General features: G+C 45.0%; 1 protein-coding gene across 1 annotated transcript in view; it reads left to right on the top strand.

Annotated features, from left to right (window-relative positions):
• ATP9B (ATPase phospholipid transporting 9B (putative)) overlaps nt 1-26,298 on the top strand; it is a 283,427-nt gene that overhangs the window by 194,530 nt on the left and 62,599 nt on the right. The window contains exons 14-15 of the mRNA XM_075588537.1: nt 17,678-17,790; nt 24,098-24,346. Coding sequence (XP_075444652.1) covers nt 17,678-17,790; nt 24,098-24,346 — 362 coding nt within the window. The remainder of the gene's footprint in view (nt 1-17,677; nt 17,791-24,097; nt 24,347-26,298) is intronic.

Genomic DNA, 26,298 nt, shown 5'->3' on the forward strand with positions numbered 1-26,298 from the left:
GTACTCTAAAGGAGAAACCTAAATGCAAAGAGGAACACTTAAAGATATTAAGCACATTGTGTCTGCTTAGAATTTATATTACAAACACTGAATTAAAAAACTCTTAACAATGCAAGAAGTGGCTGGCTTCTTTTCCAACCCCCAATCTAAAAGTATCCATGAACAGATCTCTGAAGTCCTACATCATAAAATAAAAAGCGTAGGGTCTATACACATAGGGGGGTAATTCTACATACTCTGAAGTAGCTATTTTCAAATTGCCTGAATGGCCACTTCGGAGTTTCAATAACAAAAATGTTTTTTTTTTTTTTTTTTTAAACAAAATAAAGTAACTGATTTTTATTACATTGAATTATTTACTTGTTTATGTGCTTGAGCTACTGTACATAGGACAACCCCTTTAAGCATGAGTACTGCAATCTCATACATTTCACATGGAGGTTTTGATACAGAGTAAGGTTTTCTTGGAATAGGTCACAATAGTTCACATTAGGCAGGGAAAGGGTAGTTTGTTATGAAAGTTTGTATTTTATTGCTGTGTTTGCCCTATCTGTTGCCACCATCAGAAAAATAAATCTCTTGCTTCCCATGATTCTAATAATGAGAATGAGAATCATACCAATTAAGCCCATGTTTTTTTTTAGATTGTAAATTCGTTTGAGAGGGTCCTTCTTCTTCCTCCTCCATTATAGTTTTATTTTCTTTACATCCCATTGTACAGCACTATTGAATATGTTTGTACATCATAAATAATCATATGATTACCATAATCTCATAACCTAGATTATTTTATTTCTCACGTAAAGTTATATATTTTCTTCAGCATCTTTTTATATTGTGAGAGACGGGGGGTGCCCAACGCTCAATAGCGCTCTGGTTGACATAAATATATATTCACTTTGTGGTGGGTGTGGGAGTTTGAGCTTGCTGGGAATCTGTGTTAACCTATGTCTTTTTATATTGTGTATGGCAGACTTTAAAATGTATTTATCTTTTTATTGATATTCCTTTCTGTTTGCCTATCATTTTCAATAGATGACATATATTAGTATGTAATATCATTTTGAAAGGCAATGTATATGCTCTAATTGAGGCACAACTGCAGCTACCTTTCCATGCTGACACTGTCTTCTAGTTATTCCATGTTTACATGATATTCTAGTTCTTCCATGTTGGCATTGTCTTCTAGTTCTTCCATGTTGACACGCTTCTAGTTCTTCCATGTTTACACGCTTCTAGTTCTTCCATGTTCACACGCTTCTAGTTCTTCCATCTTCACACGCTTCTAGTTCTTCCATGTTCACACGCTTCTAGTTCTTCCATGTTCACACGCTTCTAATTATTCCATGTTCACACGCTTCTAATTCTTCCATGTTCACACGCTTCTAGTTCTTCCATGTTCACACGCTTCTAGTTCTTCCATGTTCACACGCTTCTAATTCTTCCATGTTCACACGCTTCTAGTTCTTCCATGTTCACACGCTTCTAGTTCTTCCATGTTCACACGCTTCTAGTTCTTCCATGTTCACACGCTTCTAGTTCTTCCATGTTCACACGCTTCTAGTTCTTCCATGTTCACACGCTTCTAATTCTTCCATGTTCACACGCTTCTAGTTCTTCCATGTTCACACGCTTCTAGTTCTTCCATGTTCACACGCTTCTAGTTCTTCCATGTTTACACGCTTCTAGTTCTTCCATGTTCACACTATCTTCTAGTTTTTCCATGTTTACACGCTTCTAGTTCTTCCATGTTCACACTATCTTCTAGTTTTTCCATGTTCACACTATCTTCTAGTTTTTCCATGTTTACACTATCTTCTAATTTTTCCATGTTTACACGCTTCTAGTTCTTCCATGTTCACACTATCTTCTAGTTCTTCCATGTTGTATTGTATTGTATGTCTTTATTTATATAGCGCCATTAATATACATAGCGCTTCACAGTAGTAATACATGTGGTAATCGAATAAATAACAGATAATATAAATAACAGATCATGGGAATAAGTGCTTTAGACAAACATAACATTAAGGAAGAGGAGTCCCTGCCCCGAGGAGCTTACAATCTAATTGGTAGGTAGGGAGAACATACAGAGACAGGAGGAGGGAGTTCTGGTAAGTGCGTCTGCAGGGGGCCAAGCTTTATGTATCATTTGTTCAGAATGTTCACAGTGCTATTCGTATGCTTCTTTAAGCAAGTGTGTCTTAAGGTGGGTCTTAAAGGTGGATAGAGAGGGTGCTAGTCGGGTACTGAGGGGAAAGGCATTCCAGAGGTGTGGGGCAGTCAGTGAAAAAGGTTTAAGGCGGGAGAGGGCTTTAGATAAAAAGGGGGTAGAAAGAAGACATCCTTGAGCAGAACGCAAGAGTCGGGATGGTGCACAGCGAGAAATTAGGGCTGAGATGCAAGGAGGGGCAGAAGAGTGTAAAGCTTTAAAAGCGAGGAGAAGAATGGAGTGTGAGACGCGGGACCTGACTGGAAGCCAGGAGAGGGATTTCAGGAGGGGAGATGCTGAGACAGATCTAGGAAAGAGTAGAGTGATTCTGGCAGCAGCATTTAGGATAGATTGTAGGGGAGACAGGTGAGAGGCAGGAAGGCCGGACAGCAGGAGGTTACAGTAATCAAGACGGGAGAGAATGAGGGCCTGAGTCAGAGTTTTAGCAGTCGAGCAACAGAGGAAAGGGCTTATCTTTGTTATATTGCGGAGGAAAAAGCGACTGGTTTTAGAAATGTTTTGAATGTGAGGGGCGAATGTGAGAGAGGAGTCGAGTGTGACCCCTAGGCAGCGTGCTTGGGCTACTGGGTGGATGATCGTAGTTCCAACAGTAATGTGGAAGGAGGTAGTAGGGCCAGGTTTGGGAGGTAGTATGAGGAGCTCTGTTTTAGCCATGTTGAGTTTAAGGCGACGGAGGGCCATCCAGGATGATATAACAGAGAGACATTCAGAAACTTTGGTCTGTATAGCAGGTGTAAGGTCAGGTGTTGAAAAGTATATTTGTGTGTCGTCAGCATAGAGGTGATATTTAAACCCAAAAGATGTTATTAGGTCACCTAGAGAGAGTGTGTACAGAGAAAAGAGAAGAGGTCCCAGGACAGAGCCCTGGGGTACCCCCACAGAGAGATCAATAGAGGAGGAGGAGGTGTTAGCAGAAGAGACACTGAAAGTACGATGGGAGAGGTAGGATGAGATCCAGGATAGAGCTTTGTTCCGAATACCAAGAGTATGGAGAATGTGAAGGAGAAGAGGGTGGTCCACGGTGTCAAATGCTGCAGAGAGGTCGAGTAATATGAGCAGAGTGTAATGACCTCTGTCTTTGGCAGCATGGAGGTCGTCAGTTATTTTAGTGAGGGCTGTTTCCGTGGAGTGAGCAGTGCGGAAGCCAGATTGTAGAGGGTCTAGGAGAGAATAGGTGTTGAGAAAATGGAGCAAGCGAGAGAATACAAGACGTTCAAGGAGTTTAGAGGCAAAAGGCAGGAGGGAGACAGGTCGATAGTTAGAAAGACAGGTAGGGTCAAGCTTGCTGTTTTTGAGTAATGGTATGACTGTTGCATGTTTGAAGGAGGATGGAAAGGTTCCAGAGCAGAGGGAGGAGTTAAAAATGTGTGTGAGCGTAGGGATTATAGTAGGAGCAAGAGGTTTTAGGAGATGGGAGGGAATGGGGTCAAGAGCGCAAGTGGTAGAGGGAGAAGTGGCGATCAACAGCGACACATCCTCCTCTGAGACAGTGGAAAAAGAGTCAAGGAAGGCAGGAGGAGAGTTAGGAAGAGGTGTAGGATGGGAAGAAGAAACAGAGGGGATGTTCTGACGTATGGATTCCACCTTTTCCTTAAAATAGTCAGCAAAGTCCTGAGCGGAGATGGAGGAAGGAGAGGCAGCTGAGGGTGGTTTGAGTAGAGTATCACACTATCTTCTAGTTTTTCCATGTTCACACTATCTTCTAGTTTTTCCATGTTTACACGGTCTTCTAGTTCTTCCATGTTTACACGGTCTTCTAGTTCTTCCATGTTTACACGCTTCTAATTCTTCCATGTTTACACGGTCTTCTAGTTCTTCCATGTTTACACAGTCTTCTAGTTCTTCCATGTTTACACGCTTCTAGTTCTTCCATGTTCACACGCTTCTAGTTCTTCCATGTTTACACGGTCTTCTAGTTCTTCCATGTTCACACTATCTTCTAGTTTTTCCATGTTCACACTATCTTCTAGTTCTTCCATGTTTACACGGTCTTCTAGTTCTTCCATGCTCCGTGTTTGATTTATACAATTGTGCTCGACATATTATTTCTAAAAATTGATTGTAATAAAGAAAACGAAAACATCTTAAAAGAAGTATTTAAATACCAAGAAATTGTAAAATACATAGTTTCTTGTAGCCAATTTTAATAAAAAGGGCAGTGATACAAGTACTGCAGAGATTGATGCAACTACTACCAAAGAAGACGGGCACACATTCACACTTTATGGGAGTTTCTGAGCGATTTTGCCCCGATCATAACTTAATAACCCTCACTGTGCATTTATCTGATTTTTCTTTTAAAATTGCAAGTGAGGGTAAATGCACCATTAGTCACTATTTCATTTTATATTGTAATATTTTACATACTGTAGCTCAATGAATAAAGTCCAATACAAGGATTGTTGGGTATTTCTATAATTTAATTCGACTCATGATAATGACAGTTACATTTCTAACGTTGTTTTACTACATACATCATTTCCAAGCCGCAGCAGTTAGAAGTTAATAACCCAAATTTATGGCCACTTTAGTTGAAAATAAGTTAAATAATACGAAGCAATCATTTAGAGAAGAAAGTGCTTGTGTGCTCATTCATTGAAGCATGAAAAACCAGTTTTGTTAGGCTTTACTTTAATACACACACATATTATACAGAGTGATAAAAAATAAATGTCATAGCACCCCAACCAATAAATGACTTATCGTGAGAGAGCGTGGGCAAACATGCCGCTAGCCGACAGCTGCCTCGCGTCTTATGGAGCCAACTGCTGTACTACATACCGTGTGCAGTGTCGCTATTTGTATACATTAGTTAATAGTTTTCACTTGCATAAAAGTTCTGAAATTGACAGAAATTATCCCAAATATTTTTCCACCAAAACATCATGCCGGTAAAAGATTCTTATTCAGAAATGAAGAGCAGCTAAGAATTATGTATATATGTGTATATATGTACGTGTATGTGTAAACAGTACAAAATAATGCTTTTCTATGTTTGCTGGCTTCACGAAGTAATTCATCAACCAAAGTAATAACATGCTATATTTTGTTTCTGCCATTTATCGTTTAAAGGCATTCTATTAGTTATTTTAAAAGAAATATTCAGATGTGATACATGTGTAGATATACTTAAATACCTAAATTAATAAATATACAGGCATACCCCGCATTAACGTACGCAATGGGACTGGAGCATGTATGTAAAGCGAAAATGTACTTAAAGTGAAGCACTACCTTTTCCCCACTTATCGATGCATGTACTGTACTGCAATCGTCATATACGTGCATAACTGATGTAAATAACGCATGTGTAACAGGCTCAATAGTCTCCCCGCTTTCGCACAGCTTCGGTACAGGTAGGGAGCCGGGGGTTCCTGTTCAGGACGTACTGACAGGCGCATGCGTGAGCTGGCGTTTGCCTATTGAGCGAGATGTACTTACTCGCGAGTGTACTTAAAGTGAGTGTCCTTAAACCGGGGTATGCCTGTAGACCAAAATGAAATGTCTGAGCTATGCTTATTTTGTGTTTGAATTGAGACATATTGGCTTTATTATGCCAGTTGGTAATCCCTCAAGTATCATAGAGGCTGCAGGGTATTGTGATTCCAAACTAATTCTTCTGGGTTTCTGCGTTGTTTAGAATAACGCATACCGTTCATGTCTTCCTTTTTAATCAACTTTGGATGTTACGTGTTATTGCGTCAAGAAAGAGGATCGGATTGTACTTTCCCCAAAGGATCAGAACCCTGAGTAAATTGGAAAGGAAAGCCATGCACTGCGGCCTCTGATAGTTCCCATCTGTTTGTAACCCTTTTAAGTTGATGGTACCTGAAAGAATTTAACAGCAGCAGTGAGTTACTGGAACTTTATAGTACGCGAGGGAGTGAACCGTAGTACACCACCGCCCCCCCTTCCCCTACTCAGTATTAGATTAGGACTTGTGGGATATCTTGGCACCCCTGCTAAAATAAAGCTACCAAATGACCTGTTTGCCTGGGACAGTCCGGGTTTGCCGAGGTCTGTACAAAAGCAACATTGGGAGGACTGGTGTAGCCCTTGAAGCTATACAAAATAATGATGTCTTTGCCCTGTAAAATCATGCTCTCGTACTTATGGATTATAGTGAATTCTCACTGAGCCTTTTTCCAGAGATGTTAACAAGAAAGTCTTGCTCATAAGGCTTAACCTTTTCAACAAGCCGTAATCTCACTTGAGAGAATAAGAGATTTGTAAAGTCTTCTATTCTAGAATGTACACGGAGTGTATACATGGCATGGGCGTCCGCAGAAATTTTTTCAGGGGGGTGCATAATTTTAACGGCCAGTGCCCGGCGTGAAGGTGGTGGTGAGTGCACCGTGGCGAGCGAGCACGACCAGCATAAGGGGGGTTTCTCCCCCCCCCCACCTTACCCCCCCCCTACCTTACCCCCCCCCTGAGAAAATTTTGAAAAAAAAGTGGGCAAATGGTGCATTTTCAAGCAAATTTGAGAAAGCTTGAAGGTTAATAAAGCAATATTAAATATTAAAAAAACACTATTGCATGCAGTTGCACCACATTATTCATACACACACTCTCCCCCCCCTCTGCATCTCCCATCTCTCTCCCCCCTGCATCTCCCATCTCTCTCCCCCCCCTCTGCATCTCCCATCTCTCCCATCCCCCTGCATCTCCCATCTCTCCCCCCCCTGCATCTCCCATCTCTCCCCCCCTCTGCATCTCCCATCTCTCTCCCCCCCTGCATCTCCCATCTCTCTCCCCCCCTCTGCATCTCCCATCTCTCTCCCCCCCTGCATCTCCCACCTCTCCCCCCCCTCTGCATCTCCCATCTCTCTCCCCCCCTGCATCTCCCATCTCTCCCCCCCTGCATCTCCCATCTCTCCCCCCCTCTGCATCTCCCATCTCTCTCCCCCCCTGCATCTCCCATCTCTCCCCCCCTGCATCTCCCATCTCTCCCCCCCTGCATCTCCCATCTCTCTCCCCCCCCTGCATCTCCCATCTCACTCCCCCCCTGCATCTCCCATCTCTCCCCCCTCTGCATCTCCCATCTCTCTCCCCCCCTGCATCTCCCATCTCTCCCCCCCTGCATCTCCCATCTCTCCCCCCCCTGCATCTCCCATCTCTCCCCCCCCTGCATCTCCCATCTCTCCCCCCCTCTGCATCTCCCATCTCTCTCCCCCCCTGCATCTCCCATCTCTCTCCCCCCCCCTGCATCTCCCATCTCACTCCCCCCCTGCATCTCCCATCTCTCTCCCCCCCCCTGCATCTCCCATCTCACTCCCCCCCTGCATCTCCCATCTCTCCCCCCTCTGCATCTCCCATCTCTCTCCCCCCCTGCATCTCCCATCTCTCCCCCCCCTGCATCTCCCATCTCTCCCCCCCCCTGCATCTCACATCTCTCCCCCCTCTGCATCTCCCATCTCTCCCCCCCTGCATCTCACATCTCTCCCCCCCCCCTCTGCATCTCCCATCTCTCTCCCCCCGTCATCTCCCATCTCTCCCCCCCCTGCATCTCACATCTCTCTCCCCCCCCCGTCATCTCACATCTCTCCCCCCCCTGCATCTCACATCTCTCCCCCCCCCTCTGCATCTCCCATCTCTCCCCCCCTGCATCTCCCATCTCTCCCCCCCCTCTGCATCTCCCATCTCTCCCCCCCCTCTGCATCTCCCATCTCTCCCACCCCCTCTGCATCTCCCATCTCTCCCCCCCCCCTGCATCTCCCATCTCTCCCCCCCTGCATCTCCCATCTCTCCCCCCGCCCCCCCCCCTGCATCTCCCATCTCTCCCCCCCCTGCATCTCCCATCTCTCCCCCCCTGCATCTCCCCATCTCTCCCCCCCCTGCATCTCCCATCTCAATCTCCCTCGCCCCCCCCAAGCTTCTTTGCCCCCCCAACCTCCCCACACCCCCAATCTCCCTCGCCCCCCCCCAAGCTTCTTTGCCAAATTGCCCCCCCAATCTCAGTCTCTCCCCCGCATCTCCATGCCATCTCTCCCTGGTCCCACGTGTCCCACTCCCTACCTTATGCGATAATGCGGCCACACTGCCATCTGCCGGGGTGCAGGAGGGAGCAGGGCCAGAGGGAGAGTCTGGGTGCCGGTCCGGATGGGGAGTTACAGCGGTCAGCGCGGGAGAGCACGTGGCGGCCCCCACCCCTGCGTGACTGCTGCAGCTAGCCCCGCCTCCCATCCAATCCCGGGCCGCGGCTCAGCTGCCTCTTCCTCCCTCAGCATATTTTATTAAATTAATGCTGCGACTGCGAGGATCCAGGGGGGGGCAAGCGCCCCCCCTTGCCCCCCCTGCGGACGCCCATGATACATGGCATGCTACCTTCCTGCTCTCATTTACCTGAGCTAGACACTGAGCGTATACATGGCATGCTACCTTCCTGCTCTCATTTACCTGAGCTAGTCACTGAGCGTATACATGGCATGCTACCTTCCTGCTCTCATTTACCTGAGCTAGTCACTGAGCGTATACATGGCATGCTACCTTCCTGCTCTCATTTACCTGAGCTAGACACTGAGCGTATACATGGCATGCTACCTTCCTGCTCTCATTTACCTCAGCTAGACACTGAGCGTATACATGGCATGCTACCTTCCTGCTCTCATTTACCTGAGCTAGACACTGAGCGTATACATGGCATGCTACCTTCCTGCTCTCATTTACCTGAGCTATACACTGAGCGTATACATGGCATGCTACCTTCCTGCTCTCATTTACCTGAGCTATACACTGAGCGTATAGATGGCATGCTACCTTCCTGCTTTCATTTACCTGAGCTAGTCACTGAGCGTATACATGGCATGCTACCTTCCTGCTTTCATTTACCTGAGCTAGTCACTGAGCGTATACATGGCATGCTACCTTCCTGCCCTCATTTACCTGAGCTATACACTGAGCGTATACATGGCATGCTACATTCCTGCTCTCATTTACCTGAGCTAGACACTGAGCGTATACATGGCATGCTACCTTCCTGCTCTCATTTACCTGAGCTATACACTGAGCGTATACATGGCATGCTACCTTCCTGCTCTCATTTACCTGAGCTAGACACTGAGCGTATACATGGCATGCTACCTTCCTGCTCTCATTTACCTGAGCTATACACTGAGCGTATACATGGCATGCTACCTTCCTGCTCTCATTTACCTGAGCTATACACTGAGCGTATACATGGCATGCTTCCTTCCTGCTCTCATTTACCTGAGCTAGTCACTGAGCGTATACATGGCATGCTACCTTCCTGCTCTCATTTACCTGAGCTATACACTGAGCGTATACATGGCATGCTACCTTCCTGCTCTCATTTACCTGAGCTAGTCACTGAGCGTATACATGGCATGCTACCTTCCTGCTCTCATTTACCTGAGCTAGACACTGAGCGTATACATGGCATGCTACCTTCCTGCTCTCATTTACCTGAGCTAGACACTGAGCGTATACATGGCATGCTACCTTCCTGCTCTCATTTACCTGAGCTAGTCACTGAGCGTATACATGGCATGCTACCTTCCTGCTCTCATTTACCTGAGCTAGACACTGAGCGTATACATGGCATGCTACCTTCCTGCTCTCATTTACCTGAGCTAGTCACTGAGCGTATACATGGCATGCTACTGTACCTTCCTGCTCTCGTTTACCTGAGCTAGTCACTGAGCGTATACATGGCATGCTACCTTCCTGCTCTCATTTACCTGAGCTAGACACTGAGCGTATACATGGCATGCTACCTTCCTGCTCTCATTTACCTGAGCTATACACTGAGCGTATACATGGCATGCTACCTTCCTGCTCTCATTTACCTGAGCTATACACTGAGCGTATACATGGCATGCTACCTTCCTGCTTTCATTTACCTGAGCTAGTCACTGAGTGTATACATGGCATGCTACCTTCCTGCTTTCATTTACCTGAGCTAGTCACTGAGCGTATACATGGCATGCTACCTTCCTGCCCTCATTTACCTGAGCTATACACTGAGCGTATACATGGCATGCTACATTCCTGCTCTCATTTACCTGAGCTAGACACTGAGCGTATACATGGCATGCTACCTTCCTGCTCTCATTTACCTGAGCTATACACTGAGCGTATACATGGCATGCTACCTTCCTGCTCTCATTTACCTGAGCTAGACACTGAGCGTATACATGGCATGCTACCTTCCTGCTCTCATTTACCTGAGCTATACACTGAGCGTATACATGGCATGCTACCTTCCTGCTCTCATTTACCTGAGCTATACACTGAGCGTATACATGGCATGCTTCCTTCCTGCTCTCATTTACCTGAGCTAGTCACTGAGCGTATACATGGCATGCTACCTTCCTGCTCTCATTTACCTGAGCTATACACTGAGCGTATACATGGCATGCTACCTTCCTGCTCTCATTTACCTGAGCTAGTCACTGAGCGTATACATGGCATGCTACCTTCCTGCTCTCATTTACCTGAGCTAGACACTGAGCGTATACATGGCATGCTACCTTCCTGCTCTCATTTACCTGAGCTAGACACTGAGCGTATACATGGCATGCTACCTTCCTGCTCTCATTTACCTGAGCTAGTCACTGAGCGTATACATGGCATGCTACCTTCCTGCTCTCATTTACCTGAGCTAGTCACTGAGCGTATACATGGCATGCTACCTTCCTGCTCTCATTTACCTGAGCTAGTCACTGAGCGTATACATGGCATGCTACCTTCCTGCTCTCATTTACCTGAGCTAGTCACTGAGCGTATACATGGCATGCTACCTTCCTGCTCTCATTTACCTGAGCTATACACTGAGCGTATACATGGCATGCTACCTTCCTGCCCTCATTTACCTGAGCTATACACTGAGCGTATACATGGCATGCTACCTTCCTGCTCTCATTTACCTGAGCTAGACACTGAGCGTATACATGGCATGCTACCTTCCTGCTCTCATTTACCTGAGCTAGTCACTGAGCGTATACATGGCATGCTACCTTCCTGCTCTCATTTACCTGAGCTATACACTGAGCGTATACATGGCATGCTACCTTCCTGCTCTCATTTACCTGAGCTAGACACTGAGCGTATACATGGCATGCTACCTTCCTGCTCTCATTTACCTGAGCTAGTCACTGAGCGTATACATGGCATGCTACCTTCCTGCTCTCATTTACTTGAGCTATACACTGAGCGTATACATGGCATGCTACCTTCCTGCTCTCATTTACCTGAGCTAGACACTGAGCGTATACATGGTATGTTACCTTCCTGCTCTCATTTACCTGAGCTATACACTGAGCGTATACATGGCATGCTACCTTCCTGCTCTCATTTACCTGAGCTAGTCCCTTTTTATTTTTATTTTTTTTCCCCATATTGATTAGCGTTGGCTTTATTTTCTGTCAACTGTACACACGAAAATAAAAGAAGTTGTTGCATGTCGTTTCACGCTTTAATGCATGCATGCAGATCTAGTTATGACATATAGTGTAGTACAAGACTTTAACAATTTTCAATTATATTTATTTTATTTTATCTTCAATTTTATTGTAGTAGGTTGCAGCATCCTTCACCAACGAGGGGCTTACATTACAAGTTGAATTGCAAAGCCATTATATTTTGTTAGAATGACTGCAGCTTTTTTTAAACCTTCTCCAAAAAACATGAACAATGTTCAACATAGTTGCATGGCTAGCTGTTTGAAAGAGATCTTTGAAGCTGGACATTTAAAAGACAAGCAGTACTCATACATCACATACCTCACATGTCCAAAGGATTTAGTTTAGATTCACTAAAATGCATAATTTAACATGATGTGAACCTACAGTAAGTTTACGCCTATTATTTATAACGCAGTATTCATATGAAATCAAATAACATGATGTTAGCCAGGTTTTACTACTGTATAAAGCATGGCGTTATTAGGACGGGCTGTTTTTCTAAATGACAGGTAAAGGAGACAATTAGAGCCTAAAAGATACTCATTCCTTATTTACTAAGCTCCATTAAGGCCAAGGCAGGGTACCACAACGTTATTTAATTCATATCTAGAACAGAAGCGCGAACTGCCATAGTGAACTACAGGATCATTTATATTTACTCATAAGCAAAAAACACTTGTGTCTTTACAGAAATAAAGGTTAAAATGAGCTCAGAAATAGAACCATTAGGAGCACTCATCTTCCTTTGTCCTCTAAATTGGTCGCAGTCGCTAAGATCTAAGGTATATGGTGTCCTGGCGTCTGCAGCATAACCGGCCTCAATCCAACGGAAACAGAAATGACGTCCAAATGTCAAGTTTTTTCTTTCCTTGGAGGACTTTAAGTTCTGGCAGAGCGCTCTCCGTACAAACCCATTCTCACAGAACAGCACAGCAGCGCACCTACAGTACATGTTTCATGGTGGTCTGCACTTCATCATGGAGTAGCGATGCTGTGCTAGTACCTACAATTTATATGGCAACACTTTTTCTACTTGATTCATCAAAAAAACAAACATTTTTTAAAGGGCTATTCTAATTGAAGTTATTTAAATCATAAATAACTGGCTTTACTCCCAACCAAACTCTGAAATCATCTTTGCGCCTTTTATCTCTCCAGTCTTAAACCATTCTCACTAATCTCCCCTTACCTATGGAACGCTCTTCCACTCAATATTCGTCAAGCACCTTCACTTCCCACATTCAAAACCCAGCGGAAAATCCACCACTGTAGAGAAGCAGCTCATTAAACGTTCCACTCTGCTACAAACCCCAGATGCACTTGACCTCGTCTGGCTGCACTTCTAACAATGCACTTTTACTACTAATGTGTAAGCCTCCCAACATAACACTTAAATGTGTAAGCTCTTTGGGGCAGGGTCTCCTTTTGTCTTATGCTGTCATTGCTGTAGCACTTATTACCATTGTTTGTAATGTGTTGACCTCTTATTGTAATGTGGTAAAGTGCTGCGTACATTGGTGGCACAAAATACAATTATGCAGATAGGGCGAGCGAGAGAGACCAATTTAGGAAAGAGCCCATTGACTTACAGTATACCTTTAAATAGCCATGCGTCCATATTCCCTAGAGATCTCATTCTCTTTCTCGCTCACTTTTTTTCTCCTGGGAGTAACCAACATAATGTTACGTTGTTTGACGATAACTCAGCATTATCCCTGAACACCGTAATGTTAACCCGATGCTAATGAGGTAAATAGCGGGTTTTATTTTTGCATATCATTACCTTTGTGAGTAAAGTGTTTATTCTGAGTTTAGTTAGCCATATGTACTAAGCAGTACTATTTCAGTACTATTTCAGTACTATTTCAGTACTATTTCAGTACTATTTCAGTACTATTTCAGTAGATGCATTCTGGTGCTGGAAAACACCTTTCTGACCATTCATAGAAGATAACTTATGGAAAACACCGCTTCGTAAATATGGCCCTTGTTGTTATTTATCTCCCATATACTTTTTTATGAATATTATCTGCTTAATATTAGTACTTGTTATGTGAACAATGCGGGGTGAGCACCCCAAATACAATAACAGTGGTGCTGCGTGCAACAGCTTATTTAAAGCAGCCATTCGGGGATATATGTATGTATGTATGTGTATATATATATATATATACATACAGTGGTTGACAAATCACCAAAAAATCTACTCGCCACACAAAAAAATCTACTAGCCACCTAGTACCAAACGTGTGCTGCTTGGGCCAATATTTACTCGCCCGGGGGTTAAATCCACTCGCCCGGGGCGAGCAAATGTATAGGTTTGTCGAACACTGCTTATCTTATACTATATTAGTGAAAGCACTGTATGTTTGCCTGCCTGCCTGCATGCATGCCTGCCTGCTGGATGTCCGGTGTCCCTAGCGGCAATCTCATTGGTCCCTTGGCCCGCCCGCCCCCGCACACCTCTCATTGGCCTCACACACTCACACCACCCCCTTGGCCCGCCCCCCACACCTCTCATTGGCCTGAGGCGGAGTGACGGGCCAAAGGTCCAAAAAAATAAATAAAATACACACACACACACACACACACACACACACACCTCTCTCCCCTCTCCAAATCACCTTTTCCTCCTCCCCAGCGGCATCACCTCTTCCCCCTCCCCAGCGGCATCACCTCTTCCCCCTCCCCAGCGGCATCACCTCTTCCCCCTCCCCAGCGGCATCACCTCTTCCCCCTCCCCAGCGGCATCACCTCTTCCCCCTCCCCAGCGGCATCACCTCTTCCCCCTCCCCAGCGGCATCACCTCTTCCCCCTCCCCAGCGGCATCACCTCTTCCCCCTCCCCAGCGGCATCACCTCTTCCCCCTCCCCAGCGGCATCACCTCTTCCCCCTCCCCAGCGGCATCACCTCTCCCCGCTCCAAATCACCTCTCCCCGCTCCAAATCACCTCTCCCCGCTCCAAATCACCTCTCCCCCCTCCCCGCTCCAAATCACCTCGCTTCCCGCAGCTGCCACGCGGCGCGTAAGATGGCGGACCCCCTTCCTCCCTCGCGGCGCTGAGTCAGACGGTGGCGGCGCCCGGAAGTACAGGTAGGTGTCGCTCCCCACCTCCGGCGCCAAACGGAACTGAGAAAGGGCGCATCAACTGAGGTGTGTGTGTGTGTGTGTGTGTGTGTGTGTCACTGTCCACTGCCCCCCCCTCCTATCCACTGCCCCCCCCTCCTGTCCACTGCCCCCCCCTCCTGTCCACTGCCCCCCCCTCCTGTCCACTGCGTCCCCCCTCCTGTCCACTGCGTCCCCCCTCCTGTCCCCCCTCCTGTCCCCCCTCCTGTCCACTGCCCCCCCCTCCTGTCCACTGCCCCCCCCCTCCTGTCCACTGCCCCCCCTCCTGTCCACTGCCCCCCCTCCTGTCCACTGCCCCCCCCTCCTGTCCACTGCCCCCCCCTCCTGTCCACTGCCCCCCCTCCTGTCCACTGCCCCCCCTCCTGTCCACTGCCCCCCCCTCCTGTCCACTGCCCCCCCCCTCCTGTCCACTGCCCCCTCCCTCCTGTCCACTGCCCCCCCCCTCCTGTCCACTGCCCCCCCCTCCTGTCCACTGCCCCCCCCTCCTGTCCACTGCCCCCCCTCCTGTCCACTGCCCCCCCCTCCTGTCCACTGCCCCCCCCTCCTGTCCACTGCCCCCCCCTCCTGTCCACTGCCCCCCCCCTCCTGTCCACTGCCCCCCCCCCTCCTGTCCACTGCCCCCCCCCCCTCCTGTCCACTGCCCCCCCCCCTCCTGTCCACTGCCCCCCCCCTCCTGTCCACTGCCCCCCCCCCTCCTGTCCACTGCCCCCTCCCTCCTGTCCACTGCCCCCCTCCTTTCCACTGCCCCCCCCTCCTGTCCACTGCCCCCCCCCTCCTGTCCACTGCCCCCCCCCCCTCCTGTCCACTGCCCCCCCCCCTCCTGTCCACTGCAGGAAATGCAGGGGGAGGAATCCATGCCTTTGAGGCGCCCCCCCCCCTCCCTTTGACGCCCCCCCCCTCCCTTTGACGCCCCCCCCCCTCCCTTTGACGCCCCCCCCTCTCCCTTTGACGCCCCCCCCTCTCCCTTTGACGCCCCCCCCCTCTCCCTTTGACGCCCCCCCCTCCCTTTGACGCCCCCCCCTCCCTTTGACGCCCCCCCCCTCCCTTTGACGCCCCCCCCTCCCTTTGACGCCCCCCCCTCCCTTTGACGCCCCCCCCTCCCTTTGACGCCCCCCCCCTCCCTTTGACGCCCCCCCCCCCTCCCTTTGACGCCCCCCCCTCCCTTTGACGCCCCCCCCTCCCTTTGACGCCCCCCCCTCCCTTTGACGCCCCCCCCTCCCTTTGACGCCCCCCCCTCCCTTTGACGCCCCCCCCCTCCCTTTGACGCCCCCCCCTCCCTTTGACGCCCCCCCCCTCCCTTTGACGCCCCCCCCCTCCCTTTGACGCCCCCCCCCTCCCTTTGACGCCCCCCCCCTCCCTTTGACGCCCCCCCCTCCCTTTGACGCCCCCCCCCCTCCCTTTGACGCCCCCCCCTGCCTTTGACGCCCCCCCCTGCCTTTGACGCCCCGCGCGCTCACACTGACTGACTGCCGCACGCACGCACACACTGACTGACGCGCACACAAAGCCTGACTGACGCACGCACACACTGACTGAGGCACACACTGACTGTGTGTGCGTCAGTCAGTCTGTGTGTGTTTGTGTTTCTGCCTCAGACTCACTGACGCGCGAGCAAACACACAGTGACTGACGCACACACGCTACATGAAGCTGTAAAGGAGGGAGGGAGGGGGGGGACTGGATTGATGTGAATGGGGGACAAACAGAGAGAGGGGGGAGGAGAGAGAGGAACGGGAACATTACATCCCGGGCAACGCCGGGTCTCTCAGCTAGTATATATATATATAAAAAGAAAAAACAGATGGCACACACATATTGCAGTAAAGTAGGTGCTTATCCCATATAGACAGTAGGTATAAATAAGCTCCTTACCAGGCAGATCCAGAGTTCCAGGCCCGCAAAGCAAGGAAGAGACAGCACACTCATTAGTATCCAAAAAAAAAAAGTGTATTAGTAGAAAACAGGCACATTCACCGACGTTTCGGTCCTAGAAACAGGACCTTTCTCAAGGGAGTGCACACTGATATAAATGTATCCATTTACTTTATGTATTCCAGGAGTGTGCGCTCTTTTGTTAATATGTGTGCGTGTGTGTGTGTGTGTGTGTGTGTGTGTGTGTGTGTGTGTGTGTGTGTGTGTGTGTGTGTGTGTGTGTGTGTGTGTGTGTGTGTAGGTATGTGTATATATATATATATATATATATATATATATATATATATATATCGCTATATAAATAAAGATATAAATATATACATACATAAATAGCAACAGATAGCAGATTATACAAGTGCAGTTGGTGTCCTCTCTGTGAGCAGCAGCGGGGTAGTGCGCTATCTCAGTTTGCCAGAAGGGCCACAGTGATATGCAATAGCAGCAGAGATGAAAGGTGCATACGTACTATTAGTACTTAAAACTCACTTATGACATACAACTCGCCTATCCTTTTTTATACTAATTTATATCTTTTTTTTTCTATTTATCTTGCTCTCTCTTCTACATATGGAATACAGATTTTTTTTTTTTTTTAAGTTAAAGCTTCAGTGAAAAATGAAAGGAAATGTTTATTTATCTGGCTATTTACTGTACATTGTCATATTTCATCCAAATAGGTGCAATATAAAACATACATATATATTTAAAAATTACGATCGCTCTATATGCATATCCTTTGTGTGGAAGCATTGTACAGTATACTAGCTTTTATCCCGGTTTTAACTTTTTCCACCCCAAATTATTTATTTTTTCTCGCTATTTTGTTGTTTGTCCTTTTATATTGGAAAATCTATAGGTTAATTCATAGGATGTTCAATTTCCTTTTCTTTACGCCATTTTGGGTGGGGGGGAGGGGGGGAGGCCTTCAACATTTATTGACTTTTAAATGCATCTATTTCAGGAACTCTTACCCAAAACGAAATGGTTTTTAAACGCCTTCACCTTGGTACCGTCTCCTATGGTACAGACACAATGGATGAAATCCAGAATAATATAGCGAGGAATTACACACAGGTGAGCAATCTCAATGACAATTTTTAAAAGGTGACACGGATCAAAGAAAATAATCCTTTATCCATGTTTGTTTATAATAATATCCCTTTATAATTCTTTACTGTTTACTACCTGTAAAGCCTTTCAATACTACAATACTTTTTTGTAGAATCTGTTTGCAGTTCCAAGAAGCTAAAAGTGAAATCCAGTTAAGAAGTAATCTTGTGGTTTAACACATTTCCAAACCACCAAAGCTGCTCATGCAGAAGCAGTTATCCTCAAAATTATTGCAACTGTTTGCAAATAATTGCAACTATTGGTCATCACTTACAGCCCCTGAAGTTCTTCTTCAAAACTCCAGAATTAGATCTTCTGTGTTACATTGAGACCTTTAATATAATTGTTAGTTGGGAATTACATTAATTACTAGACTGCAACTTATCTTATTGTTTCCTTGGGTACCTGTGATCTGAAGTTGAGGTCATGGCAATTGCTAGAGACAGCAGCACATACTCGGCAAAGTGCAGAGATTAAAAAAAAAATGTGTTCAGTATTAAATGTAGCTTTAGTTTAAAAATCAGAAAAAGTGTCGATTTGTTCGAAGTTGCTATTCGTTTTGATGGACCACCAATCAACTCTTGATTGTCACAATATTTTTATTATTTAGATACCGGTACGCAAAATAAATCATTTGCCAGTGCAAATCAAGTACATTTTGATGTTTGCAATCCACTTAATTACATCTTTTCTCAAATGTTGTCTTACAAAATCTGCTACATTGATTGAAATAAAATTCTAAAAAAAAAAAAAATTTAAATCACGTTCTATAAAAAATATATAAAAGGAAACCTAGTAACATGGAAAAACATAATGACTTGACAAGTAATTGAGGCAAAAGCCCATGTATCCTAACACACGTGTGTTTCCAAAGGAAACTGGTACAGATTTGTGCATACGTCCTTGTGGGAACATAAAAACAAAGTACTGTAGATCTATGAAGAACTTTCATGCTGGTCCATCAAAAGATATCACAACTTGTAACTAATCTATATTTTCTCCAAGTCTAATAAGGATTCTAGATTGCTCCGTAGGAAAACATTTTCTTATAATCTGCATACAGAATTGTAAAAAGCTACTCTAATTTTACTAATATGTGTTGCCTTACAACTTTATCCTGTGTTAATATTTTTTTTAAATATATTTGTGAACACAAAGTGTGCTGCACGTAGTTTGCTTTATAATCATTGTTGCTAAACTATTCAGCAATTCTTTCATTTGCGACCCAAGTTTTACCCACCACTACTTGCTTTTCTTCAGAGGACTAAAGCCAGAAGCATTTATATTTTCATTTTGTTTAATTATGTTATATATTATTACAAACATATTGCATAGATGCTGATTAAATATTGAATTCTATTCAACTGAACCACAGTATTTTATTTTTCTCACCGATTATTTGTATTAATTGGGCAGATAACAAAATTCTCTTTTTTTACCAGTTTCAACTTTTACAGATACGTAGCCTTTACACATTAACTCCTTCAGTGTCAATAATATAGGCAACACATTGCAGGCAGATTGTGTTTACTTAGCTACTAATTAAACATATATTAAACCACTGACTCCAAAAATATGCTGAGCTTTTACAATTTGTGATAATAAATGCTGCTACTCACTTAGCCAGTTAGACAGTAGTTCTTATTTGACATTGATTTCTATCCCTTGTTTGTGTGCTGTTTTATTATTAAAAAGACAATCCTCTTGTATGTCTACAGTAATGCAACACACAAATCTATTATAACATGATTATATTTCCCCACTGGAAGCATTCCGTGACAGAGAGCATAATCTTTAATGGAATCGGTGTGAAATTAAATTATACAAGCATCAATAAACATAACATAATTCAGAAGGAGTAAATCAGCTTAATTTATTTGCGTCTGTAATGACATTGGCGTTTGTAGAATGCAAATGCAGAGGTTCAAAGCGGGAGTTAAAAAGCAGCGGCAGATGAGCAGAAAAGTTAAACCCATTATTAGACAGCACTGTAATTTGATGGGCAGTATGTTCACGGATCAGTGGCTCAGTGCATCTAGTCCAAAAACAAGACGACACATGGTTCCAAAAGCAGGTTCCTCTGAATCTAACAGCAAATTGTTATGGCTCTGGTGGGAGTATGGGACGTTGTTATTTTACATCCTAAAGTAAAGCGATCCTGATAACCCTCTAAAACAAATGTAATTTGCTTGGAGGAGATGAGTTCTGTTAGATATAGCTTAACATAATTGTAGTTAAAGATAGACGCTACACTGCTATATTTATGCCGGTGTGTAGTACAGAATCTGACAAAATTGCTGTATTTTTCTCCAGTGCTTAGGAAATTTTGTAGCCATAATTTACATAAACTAAACTGAAAAGGCCCCCTTCGTTTTATTGGACCTGTGTAAATGGTGCTGCGCATGTTTTTTCTTTACATATAGGTTTCTTCTTTAGGTGTTGTCTTCCCTGCACTTTACAAACCTATAGGTTTTCCTTATTCAAAAAAGTAATACTAAGGGACTAATATTTGTCACTGCTGTCTATTGAAGATACTGTACAAGGTTTTATACCAGTGCCGTAAAGCTGAAGATACTGTACAAGGTCTTATACCAGGGCTGTAAAGCTGAAGATACTGTACAAAGTCTTATACCAGGGCTGTAAAGCTGAAGATACTGTACAAGGTCTTATACCAGGGCTGTAAAGCTGAAGATACTGTACAAGGTCTTATACCAGGGCCGTAAAGCTGAAGATACTGCACAAGGTCTTATACCAGTGCCGTAAAGCTGAAGATACTGTACACGGTTTTATACCAGGGCCGTAAAGCTGAAGATACTGTACAAGGTTTTATACCAGGGCCGTAAAGCTGAAGATACTGTACAAGGTCTTATACCAGGGCCGTAAAGCTGAAGATACTGTACAAGGTCCTATACCAGGGCCGTAAAGCTGAAGATACTGTACAAGGTTTTATACCAGGGCCGTAAAGCTGAAGATACTGTACGAGGTCTTATACCAGGGCCGTAAAGCTGAAGATACAGTACGAGTTCTTATACCAGGGCCGTAAAGCTGAAGATACAGTACAAGGTCTTATACAGTGCCGTAAAGCTGAAGATACTGTACAAGGTTTTATACCAGGGCCGTAAAGCTGAAGATACTGTACACGGTCTTATACCAGGGCCGTAAAGCTGAAGATACTGTACAAGGTCTTATACCAGGGCCGTAAAGCTGAAGATACTGTACAAGGTCTTATACCAGGGCCGTAAAGCTGAAGATACTGTACAAGGTCTTATACCACGGCCGTAAAGCTGAAGATACTGTACAAGGTCTTATTTCAGTGCCGTAAAGCTGAAGATACTGTACACGGTTTTATACCAGGGCCGTAAAGCTGAAGATACTGTACAAGGTCTTATTTCAGGGCCGTAAAGCTGCAGATACTGTACACGGTCTTATACCAGGGCCGTAAAGCTGAAGATACTGTACAAGGTCTTATACCAGGGCCGTAAAGCTGAAGATACTGTACAAGGTCTTATACCAGGGCTGTAAAGCTGAAGATACTGTACAAGGTCTTATACCAGGGCCGTAAAGCTGAAGATACTGCACAAGGTCTTATACCAGTGCCGTAAAGCTGAAGATACTGTACACGGTTTTATACCAGGGCCGTAAAGCTGAAGATACTGTACAAGGTTTTATACCAGGGCCGTAAAGCTGAAGATACTGTACAAGGTCTTATACCAGGGCTGTAAAGCTGAAGATACTGTACAAGGTCCTATACCAGGGCCGTAAAGCTGAAGATACTGTACGAGGTCTTATACCAGGGCCGTAAAGCTAAAGATACTGTACGAGGTCTTATACCAGGGCCGTAAAGCTGAAGATACTGTACGAGGTCTTATACCAGGGCCGTAAAGCTGAAGATACTGTACAAGGTTTTATACCAGGGCCGTAAAGCTGAAGATACTGTACGAGGTCTTATACCAGGGCCGTAAAGCTGAAGATACAGTACGAGTTCTTATACCAGGGCCGTAAAGCTGAAGATACAGTACAAGGTCTTATACAGTGCCGTAAAGCTGAAGATACTGTACAAGGTTTTATACCAGGGCCGTAAAGCTGAAGATACTGTACACGGTCTTATACCAGGGCCGTAAAGCTGAAGATACTGTACAAGGTCTTATACCAGGGCCGTAAAGCTGAAGATACTGTACAAGGTCTTATACCAGGGCCGTAAAGCTGAAGATACTGTACAAGGTCTTATACCACGGCCGTAAAGCTGAAGATACTGTACAAGGTCTTATTTCAGTGCCGTAAAGCTGAAGATACTGTACACGGTTTTATACCAGGGCCGTAAAGCTGAAGATACTGTACAAGGTCTTATTTCAGTGCCGTAAAGCTGAAGATACTGTACAAGGTCTTATACCAGGGCCGTAAAGCTGAAGATACTGTACGAGGTCTTATACCAGTGCCGTAAAGCTGAAGATACTGTACGAGGTCTTATACCAGGGCCGTAAAGCTGAAGATACTGTACAAGGTCTTATACCAGGGCCGTAAAGCTGAAGATACTGTACGAGGTCTTATACCAGGGCCGTAAAGCTGAAGATACTGTACAAGGTCTTACACCAGGGCCGTAAAGCTGAAGATACTGTACGAGGTCTTATACCAGTGCCGTAAAGCTGAAGATACTGTACAAGGTCTTATACCAGGGCCGTAAAGCTGAAGATACTGTACAAGGTGTTATACCAGGGCCGTAAAGCTGAAGATACTATTGTACGAGGTCTTATACCAGGGCCGTAAAGCTGAAGATACTGTACGAGGTCTTATACCAGGGCCGTAAAGCTGAAGATACTGTACGAGGTCTTATACCAGGGCCGTAAAGCTGAAGATACTGTACGAGGTCTTATACCAGGGCCGTAAAGCTGAAGATACTGTACGAGGTCTTATACCAGGGCCGTAAAGCTGAAGATACTGTACGAGGTCTTATACCAGGGCCGTAAAGCTGAAGATACTGTACGAGGTCTTATACCAGGGCCGTAAAGCTGAAGATACTGTACGAGGTTTTATACCAGGGCCGTAAAGCTGAAGATACTGTACAAGGTCTTATACCAGGGCCGTAAAGCTGAAGATACTGTACAAGGTCTTATACCAGTGCCGTAAAGCTGAAGATCTGTTCCATCTTTCAGTGTCCATATCAAATGTTAGAAACTTGTTTATATATTTAATCAATATTATATATTAATCTATATTTAAACTTGTGTAATAAATGTAATGCAAGTTTCTTAGACAAACTAGATTTACAGCAGCTGAGTGCTGGCATGTTTTAGTTGCTGCAGAAATGGTGAAGAGAAAAATAACAAGGAGACATAGTGAAATGTGATATGAGTGGCGAAAAGAGGAGGAGTGCCACTCCAATCACAAACTGTCTGATATCATAAAGGGCAATTTTAATAAACGGTGCTACTCCATAAGACATCTTCCAGAATAGCTTGGTAAATATTGGCCTTTAAGTCCCATTCACTTGATTGGGGTTATAAGGTGTCTTATTTAGCTGCACTTCTGAGTAAATATGGCCCACAATTTGTTAGGATAAAGACTCTAGACCTACGCTGGGATTCACTAAGCGTCGATGCGGGGTATCGTACCCTCATTAGACGTTAACTGTCACTGACTTAAATGGTAGTTAATGCTGCATATGGGTGCGATACCTCACATCGGTGCTTAGTAAATCTCCCGCATTGACACTTCATTTCAGTCCCCAATGCACTGAATCCGCAAAGTTAGTATAACAAATAATGTAGTATGTTCATACTGTTAAATGTTTAATACGGTTGTAGTACAGAGAGAAACCATACTCACTGTTACTCTTTCTACTTCTAGCGATCAATAAAGGCAACTTAAAAAATCATAAAGATAATAAAATGGTGGGAGCTAACCAATATTAATCCCATGGATTCTCAAAAAATCTAATGTAACAAGTCATCAGAATTATGACACATTGGTGGCATTTAGTGTTTGATATGTGCTCACAGCACTAAACACCTTTGGTCACTGTGCTCTAAATCTCAATACCATTGTGTTGTTTAAAGCTGCTTTGAGCTGTCACTGTACAACGAGCTTTAGCTCTTAATACTGTTAATGTGCAGGCTCTAATTCTGGATTCGTTGTCATATCTGGAAGTGGCCCAACTTGGAATCTCCTCTCAAATACTATGGTTCACAAGGTTTTGAAACTTACATGGAATAACGTCTCTGCTTTTCTTTTCTTACTAACTTGCCATGTTCCGGTTTTGTAATCTGTCTTGAAGGTTCAGTCCCAAACTAGCATGAACAATACCAGCTCAACACCTTCAAGAAAAGCCCAGGCTTCTGCACCTAAAGTACGCAAGACCGTTACGAGTCGAGTCCATGAGGCAGTAAAGGCAATTGCTTTGTGTCACAATGTAACACCTGTCTATGAATCCCGTGCTGGGGCAAATGGGGAAACAGAATATGTGGAGGTGGATCAGGACTTCAGCGATGAAAATCGTACTTATCAAGCATCCAGCCCTGATGAGGTCAGTTTTATCATTATTTCCTGTTACACCAAACAAATAATCTGGACCTACAATGTTAGGTCTATGGTCATATTTTGTTTCTTCTTATAGTGCCTGTGCGAAAAGTTCCTCCTACACTTACATAATTTCAAATATTTCCCCTGACCTTCTGGGGTTATTCATCAAGATGCACAAGTGCCAATTGAGACACTATGGCACAGAAACTCCCATTGACTTTTTCCCGATTAGCACTATCGCAGTTTAATGATTACCAAAATCACAATAACATATTTGAGTATGTGAGCCGCAGTTCCATATTAAACTACAGGTCACACATACTCAATGATGTTATTGTGAAAATTAGACATACATTGAATAGGGAGATGCTTCTGTACTTTGGTGCTAAGAGATAATAAAAACACATAGAATTAATGCATGTATTGAATGGACACAGTCTGTCCTTGCGTACAATGGTGGGAAAGGAGGGGGAGGGTGAAGGAAAGGGGAGGGGAAGGAAGCTGATGAAGGGAGGAGGGAGTGGAGTATGTATTAACTTAATAGTATGACAATAATAAAGTAATGGAACAATAATCATATGTTTCAGTGACTCACACGGCCTTATGTGAGACCCTTCCCTCAGAGGCGGATGGAAAATTGAATAAATCACTGCATATAAATGCTCCAGCAGTGGGGGATATAAATGAAAAAACAACTCACACGGCCTTGTGTGAGCCCCTTCCCTCAGTGAATAAGTGCTGTCAGTCTTTCTAGGATCAGTCACGTCTCCTTCTCAGTATCTCACAGTGGAGACCAGGTGTGGATAGCTCCTCTCCCAGGTGCCCATATAACAAGAAATGGGCAGAGCCTGGATTAATAACAATATATAATTTATTCCAGCAATAAAAATAAAACTTAGGAGCACTCACACACAACGAAAAAACAACCCAGAGCCAGCCGTAGGTCTATCCGGTAGACTCTTTCCTTCCCGGTGAGCTCCCGCTAGCGTGTCCGACAGCGGGACCGGTGTCGGAGGATCTTGCCGGAAGTCCGGCGGCTGCCTGGGTCCTTAGTAGTATATGAGTGACTGTCCCAGTCTTCCGGAATACAAAGGAGATGAGTAAAGGTCCCAAGGAGGTCCAGGCAGGAACAGCATGCAATGATGGTAGTACTGTACTTGCAAGTCGGGCGCGCTAGCGGGAGCTCACCGGGAAGGAAAGAGTCTACCGGATAGACCTACGGCTGGCTCTGGGCTGTTTTTTCGTTGTGTGTGAGTGCTCCTAAGTTTTATCTTTATTGCTGGAATAAATTATATATTGTTATTAATCCAGGCTCTGCCCATTTCTTGTTATATGGGCACCTGGGAGAGGAGCTATCCACACCTGGTCTCCACTGTGAGATACTGAGAAGGAGACGTGACTGATCTTAGAAAGACTGACAGCACTTATTCACTGAGGGAAGCGGCTCACACAAGGCCGTGTGAGTTGTTTTTGCAGTGATTTATTCAATTTTCCATCCGCCTCTGAGGGAAGGGTCTCATATAAGGCCGTGTGAGTCACTGAAACATATGATTATTGTTCCATTACTTTATTATTGTCAAGTTAATACCTACTCCACTCCCTCCTCCCTTCATCCGCTTCCTTCCCCTCCCCTTTCCTTCACCCCCACCCCCTCCTTTTCCACCATTGTACGCAAGGACAGACTGTGTCCATTCAATACATGCATTAATTCTATGTGTTTTTATTATCTCTTTATTTTTTGATATCAACATCTTGCGCTGACCGCCACACCGTATCCATCGCCGCTATAAGAAGATCCTGGGTTGCATCTTCTTCTTGGTCAAGCTGCAGAACTGCGACAAGGGCTAGTATATACTCACTTCTTTGTTTTCTACACTAGCCCACAGGCGTTATACTTTTATAAGCCATACAAGGTAGGGAGCACCCCAGTTTTTCTTTTTGTTCTTATATCAGAGA

Source organism: Ascaphus truei, chromosome 2, assembly GCF_040206685.1.
Source record: "Ascaphus truei isolate aAscTru1 chromosome 2, aAscTru1.hap1, whole genome shotgun sequence".
NCBI lineage: Eukaryota > Metazoa > Chordata > Amphibia > Anura > Ascaphidae > Ascaphus > Ascaphus truei.